Source organism: Lactuca sativa, chromosome 3 (assembly GCF_002870075.4).
Source record: "Lactuca sativa cultivar Salinas chromosome 3, Lsat_Salinas_v11, whole genome shotgun sequence".
Classification (NCBI taxonomy): Eukaryota; Viridiplantae; Streptophyta; class Magnoliopsida; order Asterales; family Asteraceae; genus Lactuca; species Lactuca sativa.
This window is the reverse complement of record NC_056625.2, coordinates 197,581,110-197,609,021: the sequence shown is the minus strand read 5'-3', so window position 1 is coordinate 197,609,021 and position 27,912 is coordinate 197,581,110. Positions and strand designations below refer to the sequence as shown.

The 27,912-nt window shown below is 35.5% G+C and overlaps 3 protein-coding genes across 3 annotated transcripts; all 3 read right to left on the bottom strand.

The window, feature by feature from the left end:
* Window positions 1-10,845: 10,845 nt before the first annotated feature.
* LOC111904291 (photosystem I assembly factor PSA3, chloroplastic) lies at window positions 10,846-12,055 on the bottom strand. Its single transcript, XM_023900061.3, has 3 exons — window positions 11,608-12,055; window positions 11,327-11,491; window positions 10,846-11,233 (listed from the first exon to the last, which is right to left on the bottom strand). The coding sequence occupies exons 1-3, from the start codon at window positions 11,983-11,985 to the stop codon at window positions 10,913-10,915; spliced, it is 864 nt and encodes a 287-aa protein (XP_023755829.1). The 5' UTR covers window positions 11,986-12,055; the 3' UTR covers window positions 10,846-10,912.
* Window positions 12,056-12,892: 837 nt separating this feature from the next.
* LOC111904290 (peptidyl-prolyl cis-trans isomerase CYP38, chloroplastic) lies at window positions 12,893-16,401 on the bottom strand. Its single transcript, XM_023900060.2, has 7 exons — window positions 16,081-16,401; window positions 15,656-15,946; window positions 15,353-15,552; window positions 14,493-14,728; window positions 14,243-14,385; window positions 13,403-13,474; window positions 12,893-13,312 (listed from the first exon to the last, which is right to left on the bottom strand). Exons 1-7 carry the CDS (start codon window positions 16,270-16,272, stop codon window positions 13,085-13,087), a joined length of 1,362 nt encoding a protein of 453 aa, XP_023755828.1. The 5' UTR covers window positions 16,273-16,401; the 3' UTR covers window positions 12,893-13,084.
* Window positions 16,402-19,612: 3,211 nt separating this feature from the next.
* LOC111904289 (proline-rich extensin-like protein EPR1) lies at window positions 19,613-22,697 on the bottom strand. The gene is made up of 3 exons (XM_023900059.3): window positions 22,444-22,697; window positions 20,058-21,810; window positions 19,613-19,960 (listed from the first exon to the last, which is right to left on the bottom strand). Exons 1-3 carry the CDS (start codon window positions 22,492-22,494, stop codon window positions 19,776-19,778), a joined length of 1,989 nt encoding a protein of 662 aa, XP_023755827.1. The 5' UTR covers window positions 22,495-22,697; the 3' UTR covers window positions 19,613-19,775.
* Between the last annotated feature and the right edge of the window lie 5,215 nt (window positions 22,698-27,912).

Here is a 27,912-nt window from a genome sequence, read left to right as displayed (position 1 = left end):
GCTGTTGGGCCCCAAGGGCCCATTGGTACTGCTAGCAAAGTCGAGAAGTCAAATGCGAGTCGGGCCAAGTGCCTTTCGCATTCCCGATAGCCTTGAACGACTTATGGAAATAATGGGGACTTCGTACCTTCCTTTCTCCTCGGTTGTGGGGCTATGAGAAGTCAGGGTGGTTGGATTAAGTGAGTAGTACGGACGAAGCCTAAGGGATCGTTTGTATTTGATAGTTATAAACTAGTCATCTTCATTAATGCGTGATTATAACGACTCACAACCCATAATTAATCCAATGTCACCTGGAATTATCGGAAACAATCGACGTATCGATATAACAATAAACAAGACACGAAATTTTATGTATGAGGAAAACATCAGGTTTTCCCGGGAAGTTCAACACTCTTACCTAAGTGATGTATACAAGGTTTAACAATTATACACGTTTACAAAAATCGACAAGCATACTACGGATCTCCACACTTTTTCTCACATACAATATTCGTTTCAGAAAATATCGGATTTTCTGGGTTTTCAAACTACACAAAAATCATTATTTTTCAAACATGACTTATGAACTTACCAACATTTCATATGTTAACGTTTTTCCAAAATACTTGTATTCTCAGGTAACAGGTAAATTGAAGAATATGTATCCAGTGATGTCACGGTGTTTTGTTTAAATTAGTATCGAACGGTTTAAGTTATGGAAATGTAATGTTTAAAACAATGTACTGAATGTAAACAATATCAGTTGTAATATTACAATGCATGGTGATGAATGATGTTATGATTCATGTATAATCATTGTGAGGGTATTCAAGTGAGTCACAATAGCCCTCGGACGTTTCCGCCGTCTGGTTCGGGGGTGTGACAATTTGTTCTTGAAACCTTTCAAGACCATTAAAACTCCCACTGACTCCTTGACATATAAGGTTCTTTTATCAAGAAACATTTCTTGACAAACAAATATTTCTAGAGTTAGTGTAGCTTTTATCAAGACAAAACACTTCACAAAATTGGTCATAGTTGATCTTTGTCTTTTCCAAGACATTACAACTTACCAATTTCAAATGTGCAAGAATAAGAAAACCTTTTTCAAATTCCACATTTGATGAGTGTTATGAACCTACTTAAGATTTGTCACTCAATTCGCAATCTTGGAGTATGACGCTAAGATTTGATATTGGAATGAAGTATGATTGACTTCTTGATTTAACCATTTCCACAATTCCCGATTCCTCTTCTTAGACATACAAATGTACTAAGACTCACTTAGAGGACCAATTGAGATATGGTTCTTAATCATTAAGACTTTATCATAAAACACAATAAAAGGTACTCTCCCTTCTTCTTAGAACAGATAAACTTTTATCTTTCTGCCTTCTTGATTCTTCTTATTCGTTCTGCCATTCATTGAAACCTTTTCAATTAACTCAGAGTTACACTTAATCTTATAAGTATAATCATATTTACTAGACTTTAGTAAATCATGACGAATATCTTTATCACTCTTGTTGTGGACTTGATCGATGCACAACATTGCGAACTCGATCTCCTAGTCCTTCACTTGACTCTTTGTCAATGAATTGGTCTTGAATTTCCCATTATAAAGTTTCTCATTCATCATGCAACCAAGTTGTATGATTCCAAGTTTTCTGTCCAATTGAAACTTGGGCGATGAGAAACTCTCCATATTTGGAAATTTCTCGACATTTCCACACATAATATAATTAAAAATCAAATCCATTATTGCTAATAATAGAAACTTTCAAACATCAATTTTTCATACATGCCAGTGCAAGGATAAATAAATAAGATAAAATCAAATTTTATTTTATTGCGGAAAAACTAGTCCTTACAATGCAATTCAACTGAAAAACTATGCTATTTCATATTTATTAGCAATCTACCCTAACTCTAAAGTAGCAGCTCAAAAAATCCGATCTTTGAATCCATGCGATCGAAATCCATTTCTTCATGATCAGATTCAGCACTCTTCTTCCTTAAGCTTCCTTTCTTTTTCTTCGATCCTGCAAAACATCAAAATGTAACCTTATCACATCATGTATTAAGAATCAAAACATAGGAACTTATAGAGTTAGTTAATGGATTTTAGCTGAAGTAGAGCCATACGTCTTGACTCTCCCATCTCTTAGATCTCTCAGGTAAACAGGGCAGCTTCGTCTCCAATGCCCCTTCTCTTGGCAATAAAAGCAAATGGACTCTCTTGGCACATTACATGGGACAATCTCATGCTCAGTCCTTTCTGGACTTTCTATGTTGCCAGTGTCTTATGAAGTATGGGAGTTTGATCGACCAATCAAGTTTGCTTGACCAACACGCCAAATCATTACTGATTCAACAGCTATAAGCGAATAAGTGAGATCAATTAGGGTCACGTCGTGTTCCATCATATAGTACTCTCTTACGAACTCACTATATGATTCAGGAAGTGACTGAAGAACCCAGTCAACAGCCAACTCACCTGAAATCTCGACACCCAACATCCTTAACCAGTCTATGTGTGACTTCATCTCTAACATGTGTTCACACACATGTTTCCCATCTTCGTGTTTACTTGCCAAAAGGGCTTGAGTGAGCTTGAACTTTTCAAGCCTTCGAACTTGTAGGTTAGGGAGAACAGTCGGAGGAGGTGGAGGAAGTGAAGCATGACTCTCATTTCCTTGATCGTATCTTGGAATGTCATCTTCATTTGGAAAGCTTGTTCCAAAGGATTTGGGAAGACCATTGTAAGATTCAGACATCTACAAAATGGGAGAAAATTCAAGTTAAGTTGATTGAGTCCTTAATAAAACACCCAAATGAATTATTAAGGCTAGGATCCAACACAATACTCTACAACCTAGAAGAGGGATGTCGTAATCTAGTTGCAGAATATTTGAAGGTAGGTAAATGACGATTTACCAATTTCCACCATGAAAAACGAAAATGAAGTTTAAGTGTTAAATGAATTGAAACTCCTAGATCTTTTGAGATCCATTGCACTTTTCAATGGCATGTTTAATCTCGATTATGCCCTTCAATTTGTGACTGGGATACCGAGGATCACAAATAAGTTATGAATAACCATACGAATATACGTGGTGCACTCAATGCTACTATCACTTAATCAATGTGTCGGTTAGCCACACACGCTCCATTGATCTATGAAAAACATTGAGCCACCCTTCGCCACCAATTCCAACCCCAAATTAGTGTGTCGGTTAACCACACACGCTCCACAAACGTCTCGGCAAGGGTACAAAGTGTCATTCCATGGATTAGCATACAATTTCACATTTTGCCTAAAGTAACTATGATTTGGGAATTTATGAAAGTATTTAGTTACTTTGTATACTTCATTATACTTATAACAGAATGTTTCGTCCTATCCTACCCATTCGACTAACGACCCTCCACTAGTCAAGAGTGCGGTGGATAAGAGTGGATACTCATTCAATCGCCATTTTATAGGCAATTTCCTTAAACACCCCTTATAGAACAGCTTCGTGAATGAGGCCTACTAACGGTAAGACTGACTGTTTACTCATACATATATATAATATTAGACTTTTAATGTTATATATAGTATAGGGTTTATTTTACACTTTTAAAATACTAGGTGGTCTAATTTAGCAAATTATACTTTTAATATAAATGTAAACCAAAACTTTATGGGTTTATTAAATCTCTTTTAATTATACACTTTAATTAATTAATAAAACCATAAGGGTGTAATTTGAACATGCAAACCCTAATAGCTTTTGGATCTAGTTTGTCTAATGAGCATGCAATTGAATATCCAAAGCTATAAACCCTATATCTAGCATACAATTAATCATATTAACATAAAATAGGGTTTAGATCTAACCTTTGATTGTTATATAGCAATAACAATCAATCCTTGGCTTCAAAAAGCTTAGTGCCTCAAGTGTTGCACCTCTAATGGAGTCACAAACTTCACTAAGAAACTAGATGAAGAAGGAGAAGAGAGGAGGCACCCAAAAACGTCTAGAAACCCTAAGTAATCAGTTAGCCACGTTTTTGGGGCCTGAGGGGTCCTTTATATACTTGTGTGGGCTGCTAGGGTTTCAGTCGAAACCCTAATGGACAGCTTAAACTCTAAGCAGCCCATGGAACCTTCTAGGATAAGGCCATGGACGAAAATATGATGGGCTCCCATCATAATTTCGTTCACCCCTTGTTCCTTTAGCATTCCTTAGCCCAATAACTCAATTATCCAATAATTGCAGGCCAGTCCCCTATATTTAATTAATCTCTTTTAGCCACAAAATTAATTATCAATTAATTCTTAACTAATATGAATTAAACAATATGATTTCTCCTTTAATATATTATTCTTATAATATATTAATAAATCATAATTAATCCTTTATCTCCTTAACTCATCCTTCATATTGCTATGGTGAAGGCAACGCAAAAGGACCATGCTCATAATCGGGTCAAGTACATACTAAAATAGTTATGGACTTAGACACTAATCCAACACTAGGTACCTTCTTAGTGAACTCCTTGCCTGTTGTAGTGCTTTTTGAGTCAGATGTGAGTCCTTCTTTTATGTCCTAGACTTTTAGTAGCAATTTTGATATGACCCTGGGAGACTTGGAGTGCCTGTTGCGGGTTTTTATCGCGAATAAACACAGGTTTCTACATAGAGCATTTATCGGGGTTTTGTCTTGGAAATTTTTAGGGTGTCTTATCCGATTGACCTGATCCTTATTCCCATGGGGATGTATGCGTGATTGTAGGGATGGACTGGCTAAGTAGGTTTGGTGAGAATATTGACTGTGAGAGGCAGCGGGTGGTAGTTCGAACCTCGAATAAGGGAGAATTGGTTGTTTATGGGGAGGGTACCAGGATTCGATCAACCTTTTGTTCTACTGTCAGGGCTCGTCGGTATATGCAACATGGGTGTATGGGTTACCTCATGTATGAGGTTAACACTCAAGTTGGGAAGGAGGTTTTAATTTCCTACGTGTCTATAGTTAGGGAGTTCCCAGATATGTTTACAGAGGAATTACTAGGTGTTCTTGCTGAGAGATAGGTTGAGTTCATGATCGATTTGGTCTCCGGTGTGGCCCTGATTGCTAACGTATCATACCTTTTGGCACCTCCGGAGATTCAGGAACTATCCTCTCAACTTCAGGAGCTGTTGGGTAAGCAGTTTATTAGACCGATCAGTTCGTCATAAGGAGCACCGATTTTGTTTGTTAAGAAGAAGGATGGTTCCCACCGGATGTGTATTGATTATCGGGAGTTGAACAAGTTGACGGTAAAGAACCATTATCCATTTCTATGGATTGATGATCTCTTCAATTAATTGCAGGGTGCATATTGGTTCTCCAAGATCAATTTGAGGTCGGGGTATAATCAGATGAGGGTTAGAGAAGAGGAAATGGAGAAGACCACGTTTCAGACTCATTATGAATATTGTGACGCATCCATCACCGGTATGGGGGCAGTTCTTATGTAGTGGGGGAGGGTTATTGCTTATGCTTCTTATCAGCTGAAGCCGCATGAGGTTTGATATCCTACACATGATTTGGAGTTGGAAGAAGTAGTGTTTGCTCTCAAGATTTAGCGACCTTATTTATATGGAATCTGGTGTACTATCTACATGGATCACAAGAGTTTGAGATATCTCATGGATCAGCCGAATTTGAACATGAGACATCGTAGGTGGCTTGACGTGGTAAATGATTATGACTGTGAGATGCTTTACCACCCAGGAAAAGTGAATGTAGTCGCTGATTCTTTAAGACACAATTCAGCTTGTTCCTCGGTTGGGAGTTTATGTATGAGGATTTCGATTGATTCGCCACTTTTGGATTTGCTTGAGGAGGCGCAGGCCGATGGGGTTAAGAATGACCATTGGAAACAATAAAGGATCAGGGGCGGGATTGACAGGTTTTCCACTAACACTTGTGGATTGCTGACTTGGTGTGGTCGGGTTTGGGTACCGAATTTTACTAGGATCAGACAGACTGTGCTGGAGGAGGCACACAATTCCAGATTTTGGATACACCCTGGAGCTACCAAGATGTATCGGTATTTGCAACTCAATTACTGGTTGTCATGCATGAATAGACAGATAGCTTGTTATGTTTAGAGGTTCTTGACCTGACAGGTGGTGAAGGTTGAGAACTAGAGGCCGCATGGAAAACTTCAGCCTCTGTAGGTTCCCATGTGGAAATTGGAGTAGATCATCATGGATTTTATCACCAGGTTACCTCGGATGCCTAAGGGGTTTGATGTGATTTCAGTGATAGTGGACCATCTGACCAAGAGTGCTCCTTTCTTAGATATTTGAGATAATTCTTCGGCTGAGAAATTGGCCGATGTATATGTGCGCGAGATCGTCGCCCGACATGGTGTCCCGGTTTCTATTGTATAAGATCGGGACATTTAGTTCACTTCTCTGTTTTGGAAGAGGTTCCACGAGGAACTGGGTAATCATCAGGGCCATTTCTGGAAGGATCACAACACAGGAAGATCTCAACTCCATTTTCGTTCAAAACGTCGTGAAGAGAATCGAATATCTCAGACGACACTAAATCCCTAGACATGAACACATTCGCTCCCTTGAACTTCGTCTTCCTCATTTTCTCCTCAATCTTTACTCTGTTTGCTAAGTAGAAGAGAAAACAATATTATTTATCGATAAAGTTGGATTGAGCAGGATCAGGTTTCGTAATCCAGCAAAGTAGCAAGCTTCATATAGCATCGAAGATTGATTTTCAATACACAAATTGATACAATTAAGTAATTAGTTGCGTAAATCAAGGAGACAATTACGAAGAATCTCTTGAATCCAATTTGAAATTTGGGAAAGAAATCGGTAGAAGATAATGTGAGGATTGGGTGATGTGCCTTTCCTGTGAGTCGTACGCGGGAAGAGGGTTTTCGTTGCTCACTTGCTCGTAAATGAAAGAGTAAATTACAAGAATGGTCCATCTCGTTTGGGTAATTTGCGAGCTTCCTCCTTAACTCTTTTTTTATTAACTTATAAAGTCCCCAAGGTATGTTTTTGTTGTGTGATTGCTCTCTAGTCAATATAAAAATATTGATTTGCCATTACTTTTTCTTTTAGGGTTTTTAAAATATCATTAAATATACTATAAAAAGTATAATTTGCATAAATATGTGGGTCCCATTAATTGAAAAACCTAGACTACCCACACATCATCCCCCTCTTGTGTTCAGTCATTGGAAAAAATGCCTCCAACCACCACCACCACCACTAACCATGGATGCAAACCTCCTTGAGTCGAGATTTCACCCACCAAGAACCAAAATTAAACTCATGGCTGTTGAGATCAAGGAGTTACGATGAAGGATTACGAGAGGTTGTGAGATGTGAGAGGGAAAGAGGATGTCAAAAGGAGGCGAGAGAAACAACCTCCCACCCACCTTACGACCACATTTGTTCTAATGTTAATACATTTGTCTTACTTATCTATGTTCTTGTATTAACGATATTGTAGGAGATTTTGAAATACATTGATGAGCAGAAGTTATTCATGAATTTGAAAAGGTAATAATTTTAGTTAACGTTTAGTAAGTGATTGTTTTGTTTACATGAAATACATACCAATTATGCAGGAACATCGTTACCAAAGATGATGTTAGTCTATAAATAATAACATGTGGACAACATTTCAAATCGTACCAATCGGACTTGGAAAGGGAACTATATTGTTAAGTCGTATAAGTTATACATATTGTTATAATTTCGGTTGTTTCTTATTTGATTACTTTTTGAAGCTAAGAGATCTTGAAAACGGAACAAATGTGCTCATGCGCTTGCTGTGTGGAAATGGGATGAGGTTATTGGATGGAAAGTACCAGAGATGTTGAATCCCCCTTTGAATCAGACACGTATCATACAGTTGATTCATTGATATGTCATTCTATTGGATCATAGTATATATAAAATAGTTTCTAGAATAAACAAGAAACATACAATGAAAGTGATATAAAAACAAACACTATGATTAAAGTAAATAAGTTGCTTCTATAAACGAACAACCCATCTCTTGAACTTTTAATCCGTCTGGCTCGGTATTGAAGTCACTAATTTAATGATATTGTAAACTTGTCTTAATCACTATCAAAGTTCCACCATTTATATCTACAACAATTATATATACACTTGATAGACCACGTGTATCTTATATACATACCACAAACAATATTTAACATATTTAATTTATAAGGAGACAACTGAACAGTCCAACCTGTTACAATGAAGTTTGAAGGCACAATAAAGTGCACGACATGTGGACAACCAAAAATAGTCACCACAAGATCACAACGAAGGTTTTTTCCTGCCATTTAAAGGTAAATATACAACTCGTAACCTCAGCCTACCCTAGAGTATCTCACAATAATATTGCACGTCGTAAAACAAAGTCTTCCTAGAAGATGTAATTCTCAAATAGAGCTCCACTAGGCACGTCTTGTGGCTAGAAATACGTTTTTTGCGACAAATCAACAAATTTAGCTATTGCATTTGTTATTATAAAGTAAATTACATTTATTTATGATATATTGATTTAATGTTTATATTTCAAATTTGTTTATCTATTTAAGAGTATCGAGAGCTTTTCATTTTTTTGGTAGAGTTTTATGAAAAGTCTTATTTCTCTATTATAAAAGATTTTTTTTTATTAATGTGACCTGTATTTACAACTAATTGAAAACTTATAAGACACGCAATGAATAACCAAAATTTTCAAATTTGCTTATTCGTATTACTTTTTTCTTCATGCTTATTAACAAAGCATTTGAAAAATGTTTGGTTTAAAATCTTCAATAGTTATTTTTTTTATTTTCAAAAAGCTTTTTATTTGAAAAAACCTTTAAAAAACTTCGTTGCATATATATATATATATATATATATATATATATATATATATATATATATATATATATATATATATATATATATATATATATATATATATATATATAATAGTAAAAGCTTAAAATATGTAAAAGTATTAGTGAAAATATATATAAATCAAACAAAATACATAAAATATATACTTTTTAAATGCAAAAATCAAATTATTATAATGAAATTTTTTTAAGGAAATCACCATAAAATCCCAATATTTTGAAAAAATTTACGTTTTACTCCAAAAAAAATTAAACATAAAAGCCTAGGATACTAGATAGATTGAACATGTCAACACTTTCTTCGCGTGACCCCATTTAAACGATAACCCTTGCTAATGTGGCCATGACTTGATGAGATGGTTGATGAGTCAATAAATAAGGGTTATTGAGATTGTATTTAATGGCTATTAACCCTCATTCTCGCCCTAAAATCACACCAGCACCAGGAGGATCAATTTCGTCTTTATGTTCCGTTGCAAGCCAAAGGCCAAATCGTTTGAAAAGCAGGTGCTATTGTTGTGTTGTTGGAAGATGGACTTCATGGACTCCCTTTAACTCATGAAGAAGGTTCATAGGCTGCCCGAATTACCAGGATGAACTCAAAGACTGCAAGTACTTTCTTTGGATCGATCCTCCCTAACAAAACCAGTAGTATGCAAACTTGTTACTAGAATTTCACAACAATGTCAATTTGGAGAACCATGTAATATTTGGAGAGTTTCTGCAACAACAACCAATGGGGAACCCTAGAATATTTAGAGACTTTGTGGACAACAACATTTACAACAACAACAACAGGTGGAAGAAGTGGGCATTCAACATGGAAATCAAGGTGGAAGATGGAAACCTTACTAAGCTAAGAAATGTGTTTGTTGAGTAAGACCGACTTTCTTCGAATGCTTAAGTAGTGTTTTATTTTTTATTTTTTTTGTTTCTTTTGTGTTTGTGTTTGTTATGTTGAAGGATTGGTAGGACAGACACAATACGGATTGAAAGTAATTTTAATGTGTTTTGGCTATGTTTGTTTCGATTATGACTAAGGATTGTTAGGCTAGTACGAATGTATCGAATGTTGTTTTGTGATTAGGGTGTAGTATTTTGTGCCCATTAACTCTTTCCCAAATTGTCTTGCTAACCAGGTAGGATTCATAAACTTTGAATTGTTAAAATTCCTAACACGTGTATGTAGGTCTACAATCTTTTTTACTTGGAATGATCTTTCGGTACTCATCCAAGAAGTCCTAATTATGAATGGGCACTTATTTGCATCACTGCCACATATTACCATTAGTCTAACATTATCATACTTATTGAAAACGAATTTGATAACCCTTATTAATGGCATAGTTGGTTCAACACAAATTCAATTCATGTGAGGGTTCATACATTTCACAACACATTGGTTTCATTAAGTTCCATTTTGCCTTTAGGTTGTGGGTGGAACACTCGAAATCATATTCACTATCTTCATCGTCACTACCTTCCACATAGTCTTTGTCCGATTCTTTTTCATTGTTTTGAGGTTCAACACCATCATTTGCATCATCATCTTCTTCACAAAGAATATTGAGAAACTTGTCTTCACATCAAGAAATTGGTTTCCTTTTAAAATACTCATCAAACTCCACATCAATATGTAGGTCTTCAAGAAGGATAAAACCCTAATTTATTGAGAACGGTGAAATGAGAAAATGAGAAAGTGAGTAAGGATGAAATAAGAGACGACTTTGAGTATGATTCCACAAAAGCCACTTGATGCCACATCACCAAGTGTTGCTTAGGGTCACCGGAAGAAATGGGCCCACATGTTCAATTTATCCTATATCCTGGTTTTTCTGTTAAAAAAAATTCTATAATATTGGAAGTTTATGAAGATTTCCCCAAAATTTACACTAAATTATCCAGATTTTACCCTTTCTTTCCGTATCAAGTCACAAAAATAATTACTCATATATATAACTCAGATCTGTGCCATAACGTAAACGAAACTACAAATTTAACTATCGTTATTTTGTTGGAGAAACTGGAGATCTTTCATTTGCAGCTGCACAGCTTCTTTAGACAACGGCTTCGGCTCCGGGAACCTGTCTTCTTCCCCTCCTTCCGCTACTTTTTTAGCCTTCGCCTTCACAATCCTATCGATCTCATTTTGTCCAACAGAAGGAAAAACTACTTTCAACATTATACGCAATTGCCTCTCATCTTCTTCATCAATCACATCTCTTCCAAAACAACACACGTATATCGCATCCAACGCCTTCTCAGCTCTCGCCTCCATTGGAATCGTCGGTGCAGGTACTTTTGACTTCAATCTTCTCTGTATTTCAACAGTTATATCACAATTTACGATTCATGAAACGTTTAATTTGATGTTCATAAGTTTTCGAAAATCATAAACGATTAAACGAACCTCTCTTGCTTCATTCATCATCGCGATGAAAGTTTCTTCTTCGAATTCAATGTCGTTCGAGATCCGAAGTCTCGTAACTCCTTCGAGAATTTCTTCAGATTTTAGCAATCCTGCTCCTAATGCAGCTAGCCAACAGCACATCAACACGTATAGAGGATCCCCTGCCTATTTCGCGATTAAATCAGAAACAAAATCGTAAGTTCGAGAAACCCTAGATTACGATGAATTTTGAATTATTTGTTCGCGATGGATTAGGAATGGAGTGATGGAGAAGTAGGTACCTTTCCTCTTCGATCCTGGAAATCGATGAAAGCTCTAGAATCATTCACGGAAGCATTCCTCCCGACTCTTCTCCGAAACTCGGCGAAATCAATGAAATCGCCGCCGACGCCACCGGTGTCAGTTAGAATTCTGGCGACGAGGCCGATTACAGGCAAGGCGCCGATGACTTTGTTGGCGAAGCCGGAGATGGTGTTGGAGTCTTCCATGTAAGACTTAATAACCACGACTCCATTGGATGATCTGGAAATGGTGGAGTTCGCTGTTTTGGGGAGGTGGCGGAAGTAACGAAGAGAGGTTGTTGAAGGGTTGCAGGTTAGGGTGTAGATATGTGTGAGACTGGTGTTGGTTGTGGTGGTGATGGAGGTGATAACCACCATGTCTGACGGTGGAGTGTGTCGGAGTTTGAATATTTCCTTTTGATATCTTGCCTCATCCGTTGGATATCAGTGGTTGGGCGGTTTTATCCTCTGCATTTGTCTTTTAAGTTTTCTACATTTAACCCCCTCTACTTTTCATTCAAACATTTTGCTCCCCCCACTTTCTTGTCTTTTGTATTTCATACCCTGTGACGCTCTAAACATCCTAAGTTTCTAGCTTTTTACACTTTTTGAGTTTGAAACTGGTACATTTGATTTTTGGGGTGAGTTTTAGATGTATGTAAAGTGATAATCTGAATCAAAATACTAACTAAAATAAGTTATCAATAGTTATTTAGTTTTATGGTATTCTAGTAAGTTTTCTTGCAACAATTAATATGTACACTTATATTTATTTTTGTATATATTTAGTCATTTATGTTTTTTTACACGTTTAATCACTTATTTTTCTATCTTTATACAATGATCAGTATTCATTATCATTATCTCTTCTTCCATCATCCATTTTCATTCTCTCCTCCATTCTTTTTTCTCTTTAGACTTCTTTCTTTTTGTATCCTTTCAGCGGAGATCTAACAGAAAGAACAAGTTGGAAACAAAAACTATACATACAAATGAACAAGCTTGAAACTACTCAACATATTCGAAAATTGTTCAAAACTTTCAAGCTTTGTAGTACTTTTTGTCAACAAAAACATATCAAACATGGTTTTGCTTTTCTCTGACAAAAAACATGTTCTTAATTTAACTAGTTTCAAAGATGATATTAATATTTGCATTTTCTTAAAATGGTCATGTTCGTAATTTGACTAGTTTCAAAGATGATAGTAATATTTGCATTTACTTAAAATGGTATTCCATTTTTCATAGCTACATTTTAAGAAAGTTGTCACAAAAAACACTTAAATCATCTCAACCATTATTACAACCAAATTTTATTCCAAAAACTTGTACAAGAATTCATTACATAACTTATGAAAACAACATAAATAAATATAAGTATTGTTACACCTTACAACAATTCCCTCATAATGAAATGTAATCCATTACACTCATACTTCCCAAACCAATCCTCATAAAATAAAGAAAAATGAATAAATTAGCCAACAATCTTGTAACTCGGATTAACAAGATTATCCAATCCTGCAACCACTTGAACTGATTCTATCACATCTCCCACTTTTAAATCGGCCAAAAAATCCTCATTTTCTGTCACATATCCAAACACTGCATATCTTCCATCCAATATATTCGCATTACTTGGTGTCAATTCACTCTCTTTCAATAGCCAAAACACTTGGCTTGACCCCGAGTTGTTTTCAAATTCCTGTAACAAAAAAAAAAAAAAAAACAAACCAAACTTATTATTTATTTATTTATTATTATTAGAATAATAATTGTAATGATAATAACTTACCTCTCTAGCCATTGCCATGGTTCCAAATGCATTGAAGGGTAGCTTTGTTTGAGCTTTGTAGAGACCAATGTCCTTCATGATATGCAGATGATATCAGTTAAACTCAGGTTGTGTTTGGCATGAAACAACTAGCTTATTTTTCAAGTTTTTTTAAGTTGTCATGTTTTGGCATGCCAAAAAGTGCTTATAAGCTAGCTTTTTAAAAAACTACTTAGACTAGCTTTTCAAGAGCTTTTTTATAATTTTCCAAATAAACCTCTTAATTAGTTATAGAAAACATATTCTTCTAAATGGCCTTTTATGTCATTTAGGCTATGTTTGGCGTACTAGCTGATAGCTAAAAAGCTAGTTGTTAAATCAAAAGCCGGTTAATAGGTGAAAAGCTAACTATTAAAAATAAAGTTCAGTAAAACTAGCTGAAAAGCTAACTGAAAAATATGAAATGACATAAAAGGACATTTAAAATACTGTATTTTTATAGTAAATCAAGGGGTATATTTGAAAATTTTTAAAAAAACTCCTAAAAAGCTAGTCTAAGTAGCTTTTTAAAAAGCTATCTTATAAACTATTTTTTAAGCTACTTTTTGGCTTGCCAAACACGACAACTTAAAAAAGCTAGAAAAGTAAGTTAGTTTTATCAGCTAGCTGTGATCTGCCAAACACAACCTAAATATCTTTCAGCTAGTTTTACCAAACATTAGATTTTATCGACTAGCTTTTCAGCTATCAGTTTTTTATATAACAGCTAGATTTTTAGCTAATAGCTAGCTACGCCAAATATAAGCTTAAAGCTTTTGAATCTTAAATGTAAGAATAAATAAATAAATAAATAAAACGTACTTCCAATGTTGCTCCATAAACAGGAGCTTTTTCACCTTCCACCATAATTTCCAAAGGAATTGTCCTTGTTTTCTCAGTACTCGGATCAATAAAACCCTCGGCAGGACCTTCCGGATCTCCAGTTTGAACAACAAATCCATCCGCTAAAATAATAAAATTTTAAAATAATTAAAAAAAAGGTACAAAAAGAAAATGTTTTATTAGAGATATTTAGATCGAGTGAGAGATGATTAAAAAAAAAATCATATGCCTCGTTGGATTTCCATGCCATCATAGAAGTGTCTTTCCACCAAATCTACAAAATTGCCAGCTGTCACAGGCGCATTATAGCCATCAAGAACAATTCTGAATACACATTCTTCGAGGTTAGGGTTGTCTTTGACTTTGACTTTCATGTCAACGGTTGCTCTTCCTTTCAAAAGTGGCATGTTTTGATACTCTTCTGGGATCTCATATGGGAACGCGCTCACCATGTCCTCTTCAACACTGCAGAAACCCAATAATGCCCCTGCAGTCAATAAACAAGGGTATAAATGAGAAAAAAAAAAAAAAAAACTATTTTCAGACCGCGTTTTTTTCTATGTTTGTTAGGTAGTACTACTACTACTGCTTTTCATGTGCATTGGACTGAGACTGATGTTAATGAAACAAAAATTGTACTTTTTTGTCACGCCTAAGCTTATAAACTACCTTTTGATAAGCTACTTTGAGATAGCTTTTGTAAGCTTATGGAGTTTTTTCAAAAATATTCCAAATATGCCTTAATTATTATGTCTATTCTTTTTTATCTTTTAATTATATATCTAAATGTCCATTTATGTCATTTAACATTGGAATCTAGTTTATATGAGTAAAATACTAAAAAGGACATTTACTCACATTCAGACAGTTTATTCGGTCTTAAAAAGAAACAGTCTTTATATATACAACATTATACATTCAACACTATCTTCCATTGTCCGAGTAATTTTCTCATGTATTTTTAGACATCATTTATCTTGACAACATTTTATGCAATGATTATGTATGATGCATTGCATAGTCATTGCCTCATTGTCTTAATTAGTATTAAAAAAAAAGAATAATAATAAAAGTAAAAGTGATACTCACCCTCCAACATACTGCAAAAGCTCTTTCTGTTTAGGTATTACAGCATCTCGTTTTCTATCTTCTGTGATTTTTTGAAGCTCTTCCATTCCAACTTCTAGCTTTCCAATCAATTCAATTCCATGGTCTTTTTTTGATTCAGCTAAACCTTCTATAATCATGCTCTTCCCCTGTTTTAGAGCCCTAGAAGCTTGCTTCAAATTCTACAATTCACAACAAAACAAAATTTCATAATCTTTTGATAATCATTCCAATAAAATTCTTCTTTGGATGTGGTAAAACAATATAAACAAATTAAATGCTCACTCTTTCGACTGAATCAAGCGCCTTCACTCCAGAAACCTTAAGACTATCAGTAATGTCTTCCAGAGGCTTCTGAACCTCCCTGATAGCTTTATTATCAATCGGCAAAGCGTATCTCAGTAAAGCTCCGGGATCCTTGATCGGAGGTCCGGATATCAACACCGCTACATCCGGCAACGCCGGAGTAACATCACCGGCGTTACTAGCGTAGCTCAACGATGGCACTCCGGTTATCAATCCAATTGTCAAAGCTACAGATAACACACATTCTTTTATCCCAGAAAACCTATCTATCTGCCATACGAGAAAAGACGAAAGCTCCATTAACATTCAAAATCCAAATGCAATTTATTCGTGTTCTCTATGGAGTAATTGAGAATCAAGGTGTAGAGATTAGAAGAAACAAAAAGGTAAAAACCGATACGCACCTGTTTGTCGCTAGATTGAAGTCGATTAGGGTTTTGCGAAGAACAAATAGGTCGGAATCGCCGAATCGAAGCATTGTTGGGAGAATGTGATAGACGAATGTAGTTAATGGAATGTTTATGGTTGTTGAAGAGAGACGATTTGGAATTGGTGAAGAGAGAAGAACAGGAGTGGCAAGAGAAAATCGCTGCCATTTTTTAAGCAAAAGAGGAAAGTGTGAGTAGGGTTTTGTTTAGAAATCGGAGGGATAAGGTTTTGAAGGAGAAGACATGGATGAATGCTCAGCCTCAGGCTATCTAGATAAGATCAGAACATCATCTTCACTGTCCATTTGGATTCTATGAAGGTAGGTAGGTGGGTAATTGGTTTATCAACAGTCATATGCCCAAATTTACTTTGACCAATAATTTCCAAGTTTTCAAACATACTCATCACAAAAAATGAATACTTTTTTAAATGTCTAATCCTACCAATCAATCAAACACATCAAAAAATGCAATTTTTTATTGATAAATTCGAAATCCCTTAAAAACAACAATATCATCTAAATGTTACGTAAAAGGTTTTTAGCATTTAAAATTTAAATAAAGTTGTAACTCATGGATTTCATGAAAAATATATTCCTTTCTAGAATAGTTTTTCTGTTTGTCATAAAGGGTTTACCGGTGGTGTCCGTGGCGCTCTTTCACCGCCGGTGAACACTACGCCATGAAGGGCACGCTGATGGACGTTTACGGATGGGAAGAATTTGAATTTTGTGGTGATTTGAGCTTGTGAAAGTTGGCAACGGCTAATTTTGACATATTTAATTTTTTTTCTTGTTTAATCACATATTAAAAAATTTACCACACAATACACTCTAAATATACACAATTCTTTATTTCAAAATGTCTTCTTCCAACAACCCAAACTTTTCCAACCAAAATATTAACGCCTACGCATTTTTCGGCTACGATCCGTCATCACCACCATCTTACCTGCCACAAATTAATGGTGTTCCTAACTATTATTCACAATTCCAAATGCCCCATCAATTCCATTTCCAATCTCAACCTCAAACCCAACCCTCTCAACCCTAAGTTTCATCCCAACCGCCATTCACACCTTCAACCAAACACGAAGAACACCAACAACAACCTCAACAACAAAAGAAGGGGAAGGCTGATCCGAGAAGATGAACACAAAAAGATGAAGATGAGTTAGCAAGGGCATGGGTCGACATATCTGAAGATGGTGGCATAGGAAAGGGTCAAAATCGTGATCGGTTTTGGTTACGTACCATGGAGCGCTTTTGTAGGGGAATGGGTCGAAGTCCATACTATCGGACCTCCGACCAATGTTCTCTAAATAGAATCGTATAAACAAAGTCGTCACACATTGGAATAGAATTTACACAAACTTTGAGAAGCAATGAGCTAGCGGAGAAAGTGAAGCAAGTTTGTTGAAAAAAACACACGCTGCGTTCCAAGATGATATGCAAAAGTCTTTTAAGTTTATTTATGTGTGAGAAGTTGTCAGGAGAAGCGTTAGGTGGAAGGAACTTGCAACACATTAAGAAATTGCAAATCTGCCAAAAAGAAGCCGGACATCTTCATATTCAAGCTCGCAACAAGTCTCATCGGATGATCACGTAGGCGTTAATCTTAACGATGATGACGACGACATTGAAGAATTACGCCCGCCTCTTCGTTCAATGGGAAGGGACAAAACAAAAGCTCGAGCAAAAGGAAAATGAAAAGGGAAAGCGACTTCTTCAAATTCTTCGGTCGGAACCGAGTGGTCAGCCAGATCGGAAGAAATGATGACAGAAATGACCCAATTGAATTCAACTTTAGAGAAGCATATGGTTGAAACTGTCTGACTCACAGAGTATATGTTGTTAATGCAAGACGTGAGACATCTTGACCCCAAAGATCAGGAAGAGACAAAAATTATGAAAGCATCGATTCGGGAAAAATATAATCTAAAACGCAACTAAAAATTCGATGCTTTATTTTTTTCTAGGTTTTTAGATTTTAATGTCATGTTTTATTTTTAATTTTTAGGTTTTCATTGTAATTTTAACTTTCATGTTTTTATTTAATTTGTAGGATTTTTAAATTGTAATTTTTAAGTTTAGATTATTTTAAATTTTAGTATGGTTTTAAAAAAAATAACCTTATTCTAAAATGAAATTAAAAAAAAAAAAAAAAAAAAAAAAAAAAAAAAAAAAAACCCTCATAGATACGACACCATATTTCGTAGGTAAAAAATGTGAAAATTATAAAAGTCTACGGGACGACTATATGACATCCTTTTGTCATTGGTAAAGACATGATTTAACCTTAAAATATACGAAATACAAAGGTTTTTAACACATTCACACTTTGGGTTTTATGCGCATCACTTTGGGGAAAAATTAATAAAATTCTAAAAGTTTTTTTTAATAGAAAAGTCTCGATTATTTAACATTTTGTCAAAATTAACGAAAAAAATCATTTTTTATATTTGAACAATAAAACGACAGATTATGTGATTTTCTCAAAATAATAAGATTTTTCTATTTAGATTTTTTTTTCGACTTTATCAAAAAAAAATCAAAATAATAGGACTTTTTGGCATAAAACCTTCCACACTTTTAACAAATATATTAACTAAATATAGGAATAAAAGATGGTGTGTTTGTGCATAGTTGGAGTAAATGAATAAAGTGGAATACTTATGAAGATAAACTCTCATAATTTACTTAACGTCTCATTTATGAAGATAAACTCTCATAATTTACTTAGTTTGTTTCTCATTCAAGGATTATGTATTATCTTTGATAAGTTTAGATTCTTCGTTTTACTCTTTGGATTTTTGTTTCATTTGATCGAGTTGGTGATCTGAGCAAAATTTTCTTATATAAATATGTGATGTTTCAGAGTAAAAATGAAGAGAAAGATTTAAGTGTCTGTTTCTCATTAGTGAATCAATGACAAAGAAACTTACTTTTTATATTAAAATGAAACTAACTGATAAAACGATTCTAACAAACTATTAACTAATTACTTTTAAGTTTTAACTAAAGTACAACATTGCCCTTCGTGTCTAAATTACAAAGACGACCTTCTATTTCATGCCGAAAATTTTGAGTGACAGTTCATTTGTTCTTTATTTTTTATTTGTATAAGTTTATATATATATATATATATATATATATATATATATATATATATATATATATATATATATATATATATATATATATATATATATATATATATATATATATATATATATAACAACTTTGGTTTGTGAACCCATGAACGCAAATGTTTCACATCATACACTATTTTACTTTTGTGTAGTTCACAAGTCGACGCTGATTATGAGCTCATAATTTTTGAGTTACAACTAATGTCTACGTGTTATACATTTACTTCAAACTTGATTAATGTTACTTGACATGCTAATAATCAGATAGATATATAAATTCACTGTTGATTCTAATATTATGATTTTGTACGCTTTTGAGTTCAAACCAAATAAAAGATTGTTATAATAACGCATGCATTCATTCAAAATAAGTGCCCATGCTTTTGATTGATCCGCAAGTGGATATCACAAATCCAAAACCAGATTATTTTTAATTTCCATAATTAGCAAACATAACTTTATTGATTCCCTCATGCATGTGAATGGGGAACTAATTATATAAAGTAGGAGGCCTTCAACTTCAAGGACACATGGGTCTTCCAGCAAGAGTTTTCATATCAGTGTAGCACGAACCACACATCTCTTTGTTTCCATATTGTCCCGGTGGAACACAATTGCAACGATGGCAACACGCCATGCAACTTCGATGGCATCTATCTTGCTTCAAGTCTAACTCGCACCTTAACTCACATGATGTAAAACATTCTACAAGATATGATCCATCATTACAAATTATTAAACAGATGTTTTATAGCTCATGATTGAATGAAAATGTTTAGTCGTTAATTATATTAGTACGTACCTTCCGAGTTTAATGGTGGCTTGCCGATCAACGGTGGAGCATTGGTACAAGGTGGTGGGGGGCTAGCCGCGATAGGGTAATACGGAGGAATACTTGGTGAGGGAATATACGGAGGGAAGATGGATGGACTGGGAGATGGTGTAATGATTGTAGGTGGGAAATGTGGCGGTGGCGTCTTGGGTGAATTTGGAGATGGTGGAGTGATTGGCAGTGGGATAAAGGGTGGTGGTGTCTTGGGTGAATTAGGAGATAATGGAGTTGAATTAGTAGGTGGTGGAGGTGTGGTGATGCAAGGTGGTGTTAGTGGAATAGTTGGAGGTGGAGTGTTGGGTGGATATGGAAGTGGTGCAGGTGTCGGTGTCATTGGACTTGGTGGTACACCAGGAGGAGGAGTTGGTGAAGGTGAAGATGGAGGGTTGGGTGTATATGGAGGTGGTGGAACTCTAGGTGTCCCAGGAGATGGTGTAGGAAAAGGTGGAGGGTTAGGTGTATATGGAGATGGTGGAACTGTTGGTGTTAGTGGAGGTGGTGGTGTTGTACCAGGAGCTGGGTTAGGAGGTGGTGTGATGGGTGAATAAGGAGATGGTGGAATTATTGGTGTCACTGGAGGTGGTGGTGTTGTACGAGGAGTTGGGTTAGGCGGTGGGGTGATTGGTGAATAAGGAGATGGTGGAACTACCGGTGTCGTTGGAGGTGTTGGTGCTACATAAGGAGATGGGTTAGGAGGTGGGATGATGGGTGAAAAAGGAGATGGTGGAACTATAGGTGTCACTGGAGGTGGTGGTGCACCAGGAGCTGGGTTGGGAGGTGGGATGATGGGTGAATAAGGAGACGGTGGAACTATCGGTGTCCTTGGAGGTGGTGGTGCTACACCGGGAGTTGGGTTGGGAGGTGGGGTGATGGGTGAATAAGGAGACGGTGGAACTATCGGCGTCCCTGGAGGTGGTGGTGCTACACCGGGAACTGGGTTGGGAGGTGGGGTGATGGGTGAATAAGGAGATGGTGGAATGATCGGTGTCATTGGAGGCGGTGGTGTTGCACCAGGAGTTGGGCTGGGAGGTGGGGTGATGGGTGAATAAGGGGATGGTGGAACTATCGGTGACACCGGAGGTGGTGGTGGTACACCAGGAGTTGGGCTGGGAGGTGGGGTTATTGGTGAATATGGAGATGGTGGAACTACCGGTGTCATTGGAGGTGGCGGTGCTACACCAGGAGTTGGGTTAGGAGGTGGGGTGGTGGGTGAATATGGAGAAGGTGGAAGTATCGGTGTCAATGGAGGTGGTGGAGTTACAACAGGTGGGTTAGAAGGTGGATTGGTTGGTGGATATGGAAGAATTGGAGCTGGCAATGGTGGAGTTGTGCTGTTGCATATACTTGGAGCAATACTAGGCGGGTTGCTCGGAGTAGGAGTGACAATGGGTGGCTGAGGGTGTGGCGGATAGATTATCGATGGAGTTGGAACGGGTGTCGGTGGATTAGCAGGTGGTGTTGCTGTAGGTGGGCAGACTGCCACCGATGGGGGTGGGGTGGGTGAAATAGATGGTGCTGGAGCAGGTACAGGTGGGCTTGAAACTGGTGGAGGTGTATAAACTGGCGGAGAAACTGTGGGTGATGGCGGAGGTGGGGTGGAACATGGTACACCTGGAACGAAGATGGGTGAAGGGGTGATGGGTGGTGGGTAACCGACAGGTGGTGTTGGTGGCGTCAAAGGAAGTGGTATGAAAAGTGGTGCAGCAAAACCAACATCTGTAACCTATAAGAAAAAAAGTAGTCCCTTTAATTTAAATAGACATGTTTTCATAATGTATCGTATATGAAGTTATTATGCAAACATGATATAAATGTAGATAACGTACAAACATCCATGCATACTAAAAACATCGGATATGGAGTTATGCAAACATGATGTAATTAATATTAAGTATAATAATGCTAGTATGCAATATGTTTTGCCAAATGTATGAAACTACAAATTATAGTAAAAATTTATTTATCATTTTGTCTATTGTGCCCAAATTATGACAATTCATCATTTTTAAGTGACTTGATATTGTGCATTTAATATTCTACATCGTGCATGAAAATTGTCCATTATAATAGTGTTATTGAATGAAATATCCAAACGTGACTTAACATTCTCATATCCATACGAACATTTAATTTAGCAACTTAAACTTTTGTACATTATACAAAATAGCGTTTATGATATGCGATGATTTAAATCAACTTATACATTATGCAACAAAACTTGACAGTTAACCTTGTACGTTATGCATTGAACCTTGTATGTTATGCAATTGAAACTTGTACATTATGAAAGTATTAAGCTAAGCATTTAATGAATTGTGCAAAATGTAAAAGATTAAAGAGGGAAAAACAAACTTACAGAAGTTGCAACCAAGAGAAAGAAGACCAAAAGGAAGCGATGAGACTCCATGGCTTTGAAAGTAAAGCTTGAGTGAGTGAAGATGGTGATGATTCGAATGAAGGAGATTTCGTGATGGTATATATACAAGAAAAAAGTGAATGAAATGCATTTACTATGGTTATAAATGGTTAAAACTTCTAAAAGTTTGAAATTTCATTTTTTTTTTTCTTTCTTTCTTTTAGACTCCCATACCCTATAGTTATTACCAAAGAAATGTACGATAAAAAATTACAGTCTAAGATATGAATTTTGTTTATTCGACAGAAAACAATATTATCAGAGCTTGATAATAGATTTTTATACTATTATTAAATTGAAAAATAAAGAATATATCTAGTTATGATGTATGCATCATTTACGTTTTAGTAATGATAGTGTAAACACATTGTTATAAATTTAGAGGAAAAAAATTGGCATAAAATTGACGTAGTAAACATTTAAATATTGATATTGGGGAAAAAAATCCTTCTATTAGAGTGAATTAGCTTACAACTATCAAAACGATTTTGATAAAAACCTATCATGAGGTTAAAATGTATTTATATGTGGTTTAGACAAACAATTTCAAGTATTGTGTGTAGGATTAGATGAGGAAAATAAAGATATATTTTCTTTGTCTGTACATTAAACAATTTTATTAGTTATTTCTATAATAAAACTAAATTTTATTTTATTTTATTAAGGTGTTGTATTTTTCAATTTACATAATAAAACTATGTTTTATTTAATTTTATTGAGGTGTTGTATTTTTCAATTTACATAATAAAACTATATTTTATTTTATTTTTATGAAGGTGTTGTATTTTTCAATTTACATAATAAAACTATATTTTATTTTATTTTTATGAAGGTGTTGTATTTTTAAATTTACGTGGTGATAACTATTTTTATTAAGTTGTTATATTTTGAAAAAGCTAGCAAAATGTACCAAAAAGAGTAGATTGTCTTGGAATGACATTATAAATTAAATAAAAATAAAAATGTTATAATAGGAAATAATAATAAAAAATATATAAATCTATAATATATATCAAGCAAAAAAGAAAATATTACTCATTTTTATATTTAACCCTTGCATTTATAGTTTTGATGTGAACTAAATAGAAAAGGTTATATTCACTTGACTTCAAAAAATTTAATGTGGTTATTTTCTTATTTAGGCAAATTCAATAGTTCCATGGTAAAATCCATAAGGTCTTGACTATTTGGTTTAAGATATTAAGAAAAGTTGATTTCTATCATATTTACCAATATAAAAGGTAATCAGAGTATATTAAACTTTCCTTAATTTAAAAAAAAAAAAAATTTTGTTTCATTTATTGGGTCTGAATCTTACATTTTTCATTTCAGATTATATATTTTTGTATTTTCAAATATATTAGCTGATTTGAATAAATAATATTTTCAGAGAATTAACAACAATACATGAATAAATAATCAAGTGCCATATTTTGATGGATTTCTACTCACACTTTGAAAATTTACCCCAAATTAACGAGAGACAAGTCACATGCATATGCACATCACATGCACCATATGCATGTGGCATACATACTGCCTTATATGTTCCTCCTATTGTCGTATGGGTATGGTCACAAAAGTCTTTATTTCTTTCTTTTATTTTTACATGACATGTAAAAAAAATTACAATGCTAGACCCTGCTTTATTTAATTTAATGTCACAAAAATGGAAATAAGACGTGTAATAAACTATAATGTTAGGTCATTTCTTAATTAATGCCACAAGAAATAGAATAACATGAATAACATGAAACCTTTAAGGCTTAAATATATAGCATAATGTAAATACCTGATCTGTATATGATTTTGATTAGGCAATGTATTCGTTTTGTCTATTTTAGGTAATATATTACTATATTTTATAACTTTAACATGTTAATGATAAACGTAAAATATGATTTTATTTCACACATCATAACTAAATCTTTATATTTTATATGTAATGTAATATATAAAAAAGTTAAAGCTTCTTACCATTATAAACATAGAAAAATGTTGCTGTTTTATAAGTTTAAAAAAATCAATAATAATCCATAAAAAGCAATTACTTGTGTTTGAAATGTTTATTAATTCAAACTACGTATAGAATGGGCCAATTTTCAAAACATGATGGTTTATTATATATTTATATGTTAGAGGGGCCAATTTTAACAAAAAAGAAATACACACACCTATATACATAAATATACACACACTCTAAACTCTGCAATTTAGGTTTTCTGTAATTAAATTAATTATGAATAATTTGAATTAATTTTGGAAGCTTTAATATAAGGTGGTTGTGAAAAATAAAAATAAAAAAGGTTTTACAACTTAACATTTAAAAATATGTCGATGGAATTGACTTATTGACATTATCATTGGCTTTACTGATATATTTTGGACTTAGATAAGATGATGCGCTCATGATATGTAAAAGAATTGGGCCTATTCACGTTTGGGCCTATTAAAATATTGGCCTTAAATAACTTTTGAGTTTAGTTAAGTAATTGATTATGAATTAAATCAGTAGTCTCTCGGTATGTGTTTTTTTAAATATTTAAACGAAGCCAACTTGAGAGGTGAGTTTTCCTCCGGTAGAAACATGTCAAAGGCACCGATGCCGGCCCGTTTATGTATGTTAGCGTATGCCGGACTTAGGTCCGATGCCGATTTTAGCCCGTTGTAGATTATATGTTTTCGGACTTCGATCTGATGTTGGGGCATGCCTGGGAATTTGTATGTTTGATGTCTTTGTGGTTCTTGCATGTGTTTTGTTTATATGTTCCGGAGTTCGGTCCGATGCCGAGGCAAGCCCTAGGAATGGGTAGTTATATGTTATGTGTTGTATGTTCCGGACTTCGGTCCAATGTCGGGGAAAGCCCGAGGAAGGATTTAGCTTATATGTTTATGTTATATGCTTGTTGATATGTTATATATATACCGAACTTTGGTCCGATGCCAGGCGAGGCCCGATGCCGGATTTGTCTGATTCCGGGCAAGGCCCAATGTATGCTATTATGTGATTATGTGTATAGTATGTGGTAGTTTGGGGAGACTCACTAAGTTTCGTGCTTACAGTTTTTAGTTTTGGTTTCAGGTACTTCCGCTGTAACGACGTAAATTTTCAAACCATTTTTTTTTTCAATTTAAAAACACATTTAACACAATAACAAAATCCCAAAATATCACAATGTCAAATCATCAATGCCATAATCAAAAACTGTATATATATAAAACTCTGGTTGTTCTCTTCTACTCATAATCAAATACACCAAAGGTTGTTCTCTTTTACCCTAGCCCTAGGAATGGGTAAAAGACCCTTTTACCCCTCCCTGGTATCCATTCTCATTTTGACCAAACCCTAAAGTCAACAGAAGTCAAACTCGAGTCAACAGCCCAAGTTGACCCGACTCGCCGAGTGTATTCATGCGACTCGTTGAGTCCTGACGTTTCTCAACATCTTATGAAGGTCCAGCTCGTTGAGTTAACCCCTAACTCGCCGAGCTATCGCATGGTCCAGCTCATTGGGACAAACCCTAACCGACTCGTCGAGTCGGCTCATCAACTCGGCGAGTCCATTTAGACTCTTCGTATTCAGACGATTTCAAGGAAGAGAACCCTCTCACACTCTTGATCTAAGCTCTCAAGGCTTGAATATCATGTAAAGCCGCGAGCTTTACGTTCATGCATGACACTTAGGGCTTGAAATGCCAAGAACATGCTTTATTAGAGGTTTCTCATTCAAGGATCTAATAGGGCTGAATAAAGCAAGGAACTTTAGACTCTAGGGACCTCACAAGGTCCAGGTCTGATGTCCATATCTCAAAAGGTGCTCAATACCTTCAAGGTCCAAAAAATAAGAGGGAAAAGAAGCCTAAACTCTAATAACATGAGATCTACCCAAACTAATGAGAAAGGTACGGACTTTATACCTTAAACAGAAGCTCATGGATGATTAGCAACAAATCTATCAACCTCTTCTCGTTCCTTGCTTGAAATCCTCCTATTCTGTTCCAAAAATGCACCAAAGTTCTCAATATTAGCTCAACACTCTCTCAAAAGATCAAGGGGAAATTACGGTTTCTCTCAATGAAGGAAAGCAGACAGGGAGCCACAAATGAGGCTATAAGTGTCCTTATATAGGCCCTAAACCCAGGGATTTAGGGTTTCATCTCACAGTGCCTACTCGGCGAGTCGACTCTCTGACTCGCCGAGTAGGTCATTAATCCCACATGGCCACACCGACTCTACTCGACGAGTTGTAGCACCAACTCGTCGAGTTTCTCAATAATCCTCAAAAATAAATAAGTAAATAATATACCTAGGAAACCGGATGTTACATCTACTAGCAAGCGGAAGAGCTCGAGATGACTGCATGGCACACACCATAACTTTTAGCCTAAGATATTTTACTCTGATTTGTTTGACATGTGATAGATATGGATACACTGTTTTGACATTTGAGATATTATGGTTTATATTTCGTATAATGATTTTTAGTAATTCTGGATTAATTAATGATTTTAAAAATGAAAATTTTGGGCTATATTTTTCGGATGTTACACCGCATGGCAAGCTGCAACCATTGGAGGTTCCCATGTGGAAATGGGAACATATCACTATGGATTTCATCACCAATTTGCCTTAGACGGCTAAAGGATTCGACCCGATATGGGTTATTATGGACCGTATAACCAAGAGCGCGTACTCTCTAGCCATTCAAGAGAGTTCTTCGGCCGAGAAATTGTATGATTTTTATGTACGCGAGATTGTTGCTTGGCACAGTATTCCAGTCTTCATTATATCAGATCAAGATGTTCGGTTCATGTCTCGTTTTTGGTAAAAGTTCCATGAGGAGTTGGGTATGAGGTTGCATCGTAGCACTGCTTATCATCTACATACTTATAGATATAGGAAACGGACCATTCAGACACTTGAGGACATGTTGAGAGCCTGTTTCATAGATTTTGGTAGGGGATGGGACTCCTACCTTCCCTTAGCTGAGTTTTCTTACAACAACAACTATCACTCTTGTATGGTGTGCCACCTTTCGAGCTTCTTTATGGGAGGAAGTGTCATACCCCAGTATGTTGGGGAGAAATTGATCACAGAGTATTGGGAAGGACTGAGGTAGTCCTTCAGACTTCAGAGCTCATCCAACATATTAGGCAGAGATTGCAGACAAATCATAGTCGAAAGAAGAGTTATGCAAACAAGCATAGATCTAAGTTGGAGTTTCATGTCGGTGACATGGTTTTGCTGAAGGTATCACCCTGGAACAGTGTAATGCACTTCAGGAAGAGGGGAAAATTGGGGACCCAGTATATCGGGTCATTTTGGGTGATTGCCAGGTTGACAAGGTAGCTTATAGGTTGGATTTCCTAAGGAGCTCAGTCAGATTCACTACAGCTTCCATGTTTCGCA

Excerpts from the sequence above, each read along its gene's own strand:
- LOC111904290 (XM_023900060.2), bottom strand. The coding sequence starts at position 16,272 with ATGGCAGCGATTTTCTCTTGCCACTCCTGTTCTTCTCTCTTCACCAAT. Across the intron at positions 13,475-14,242 it reads TTTATGGAGCAACATTGGAA|GACATTGGTCTCTACAAAGC; the intron begins GTACGTTTTATT and ends CATATCATGAAG. Across the intron at positions 13,313-13,402 it reads CCATGGCAATGGCTAGAGAG|GAATTTGAAAACAACTCGGG; the intron begins GTAAGTTATTAT and ends TTTTTGTTACAG.
- LOC111904291 (XM_023900061.3), bottom strand. The coding sequence starts at position 11,985 with ATGGTGGTTATCACCTCCATCACCACCACAACCAACACCAGTCTCACA. Across the intron at positions 11,492-11,607 it reads TCCAGGATCGAAGAGGAAAG|GCAGGGGATCCTCTATACGT; the intron begins GTACCTACTTCT and ends ATCGCGAAATAG. Across the intron at positions 11,234-11,326 it reads TGATGAATGAAGCAAGAGAG|AGAAGATTGAAGTCAAAAGT; the intron begins GTTCGTTTAATC and ends GTTGAAATACAG.
- LOC111904289 (XM_023900059.3), bottom strand. The coding sequence starts at position 22,494 with ATGGAGTCTCATCGCTTCCTTTTGGTCTTCTTTCTCTTGGTTGCAACT. Across the intron at positions 21,811-22,443 it reads TTCTCTTGGTTGCAACTTCT|GTTACAGATGTTGGTTTTGC; the intron begins GTAAGTTTGTTT and ends TTTTTCTTATAG. Across the intron at positions 19,961-20,057 it reads GCCACCATTAAACTCGGAAG|AATGTTTTACATCATGTGAG; the intron begins GTACGTACTAAT and ends CATATCTTGTAG.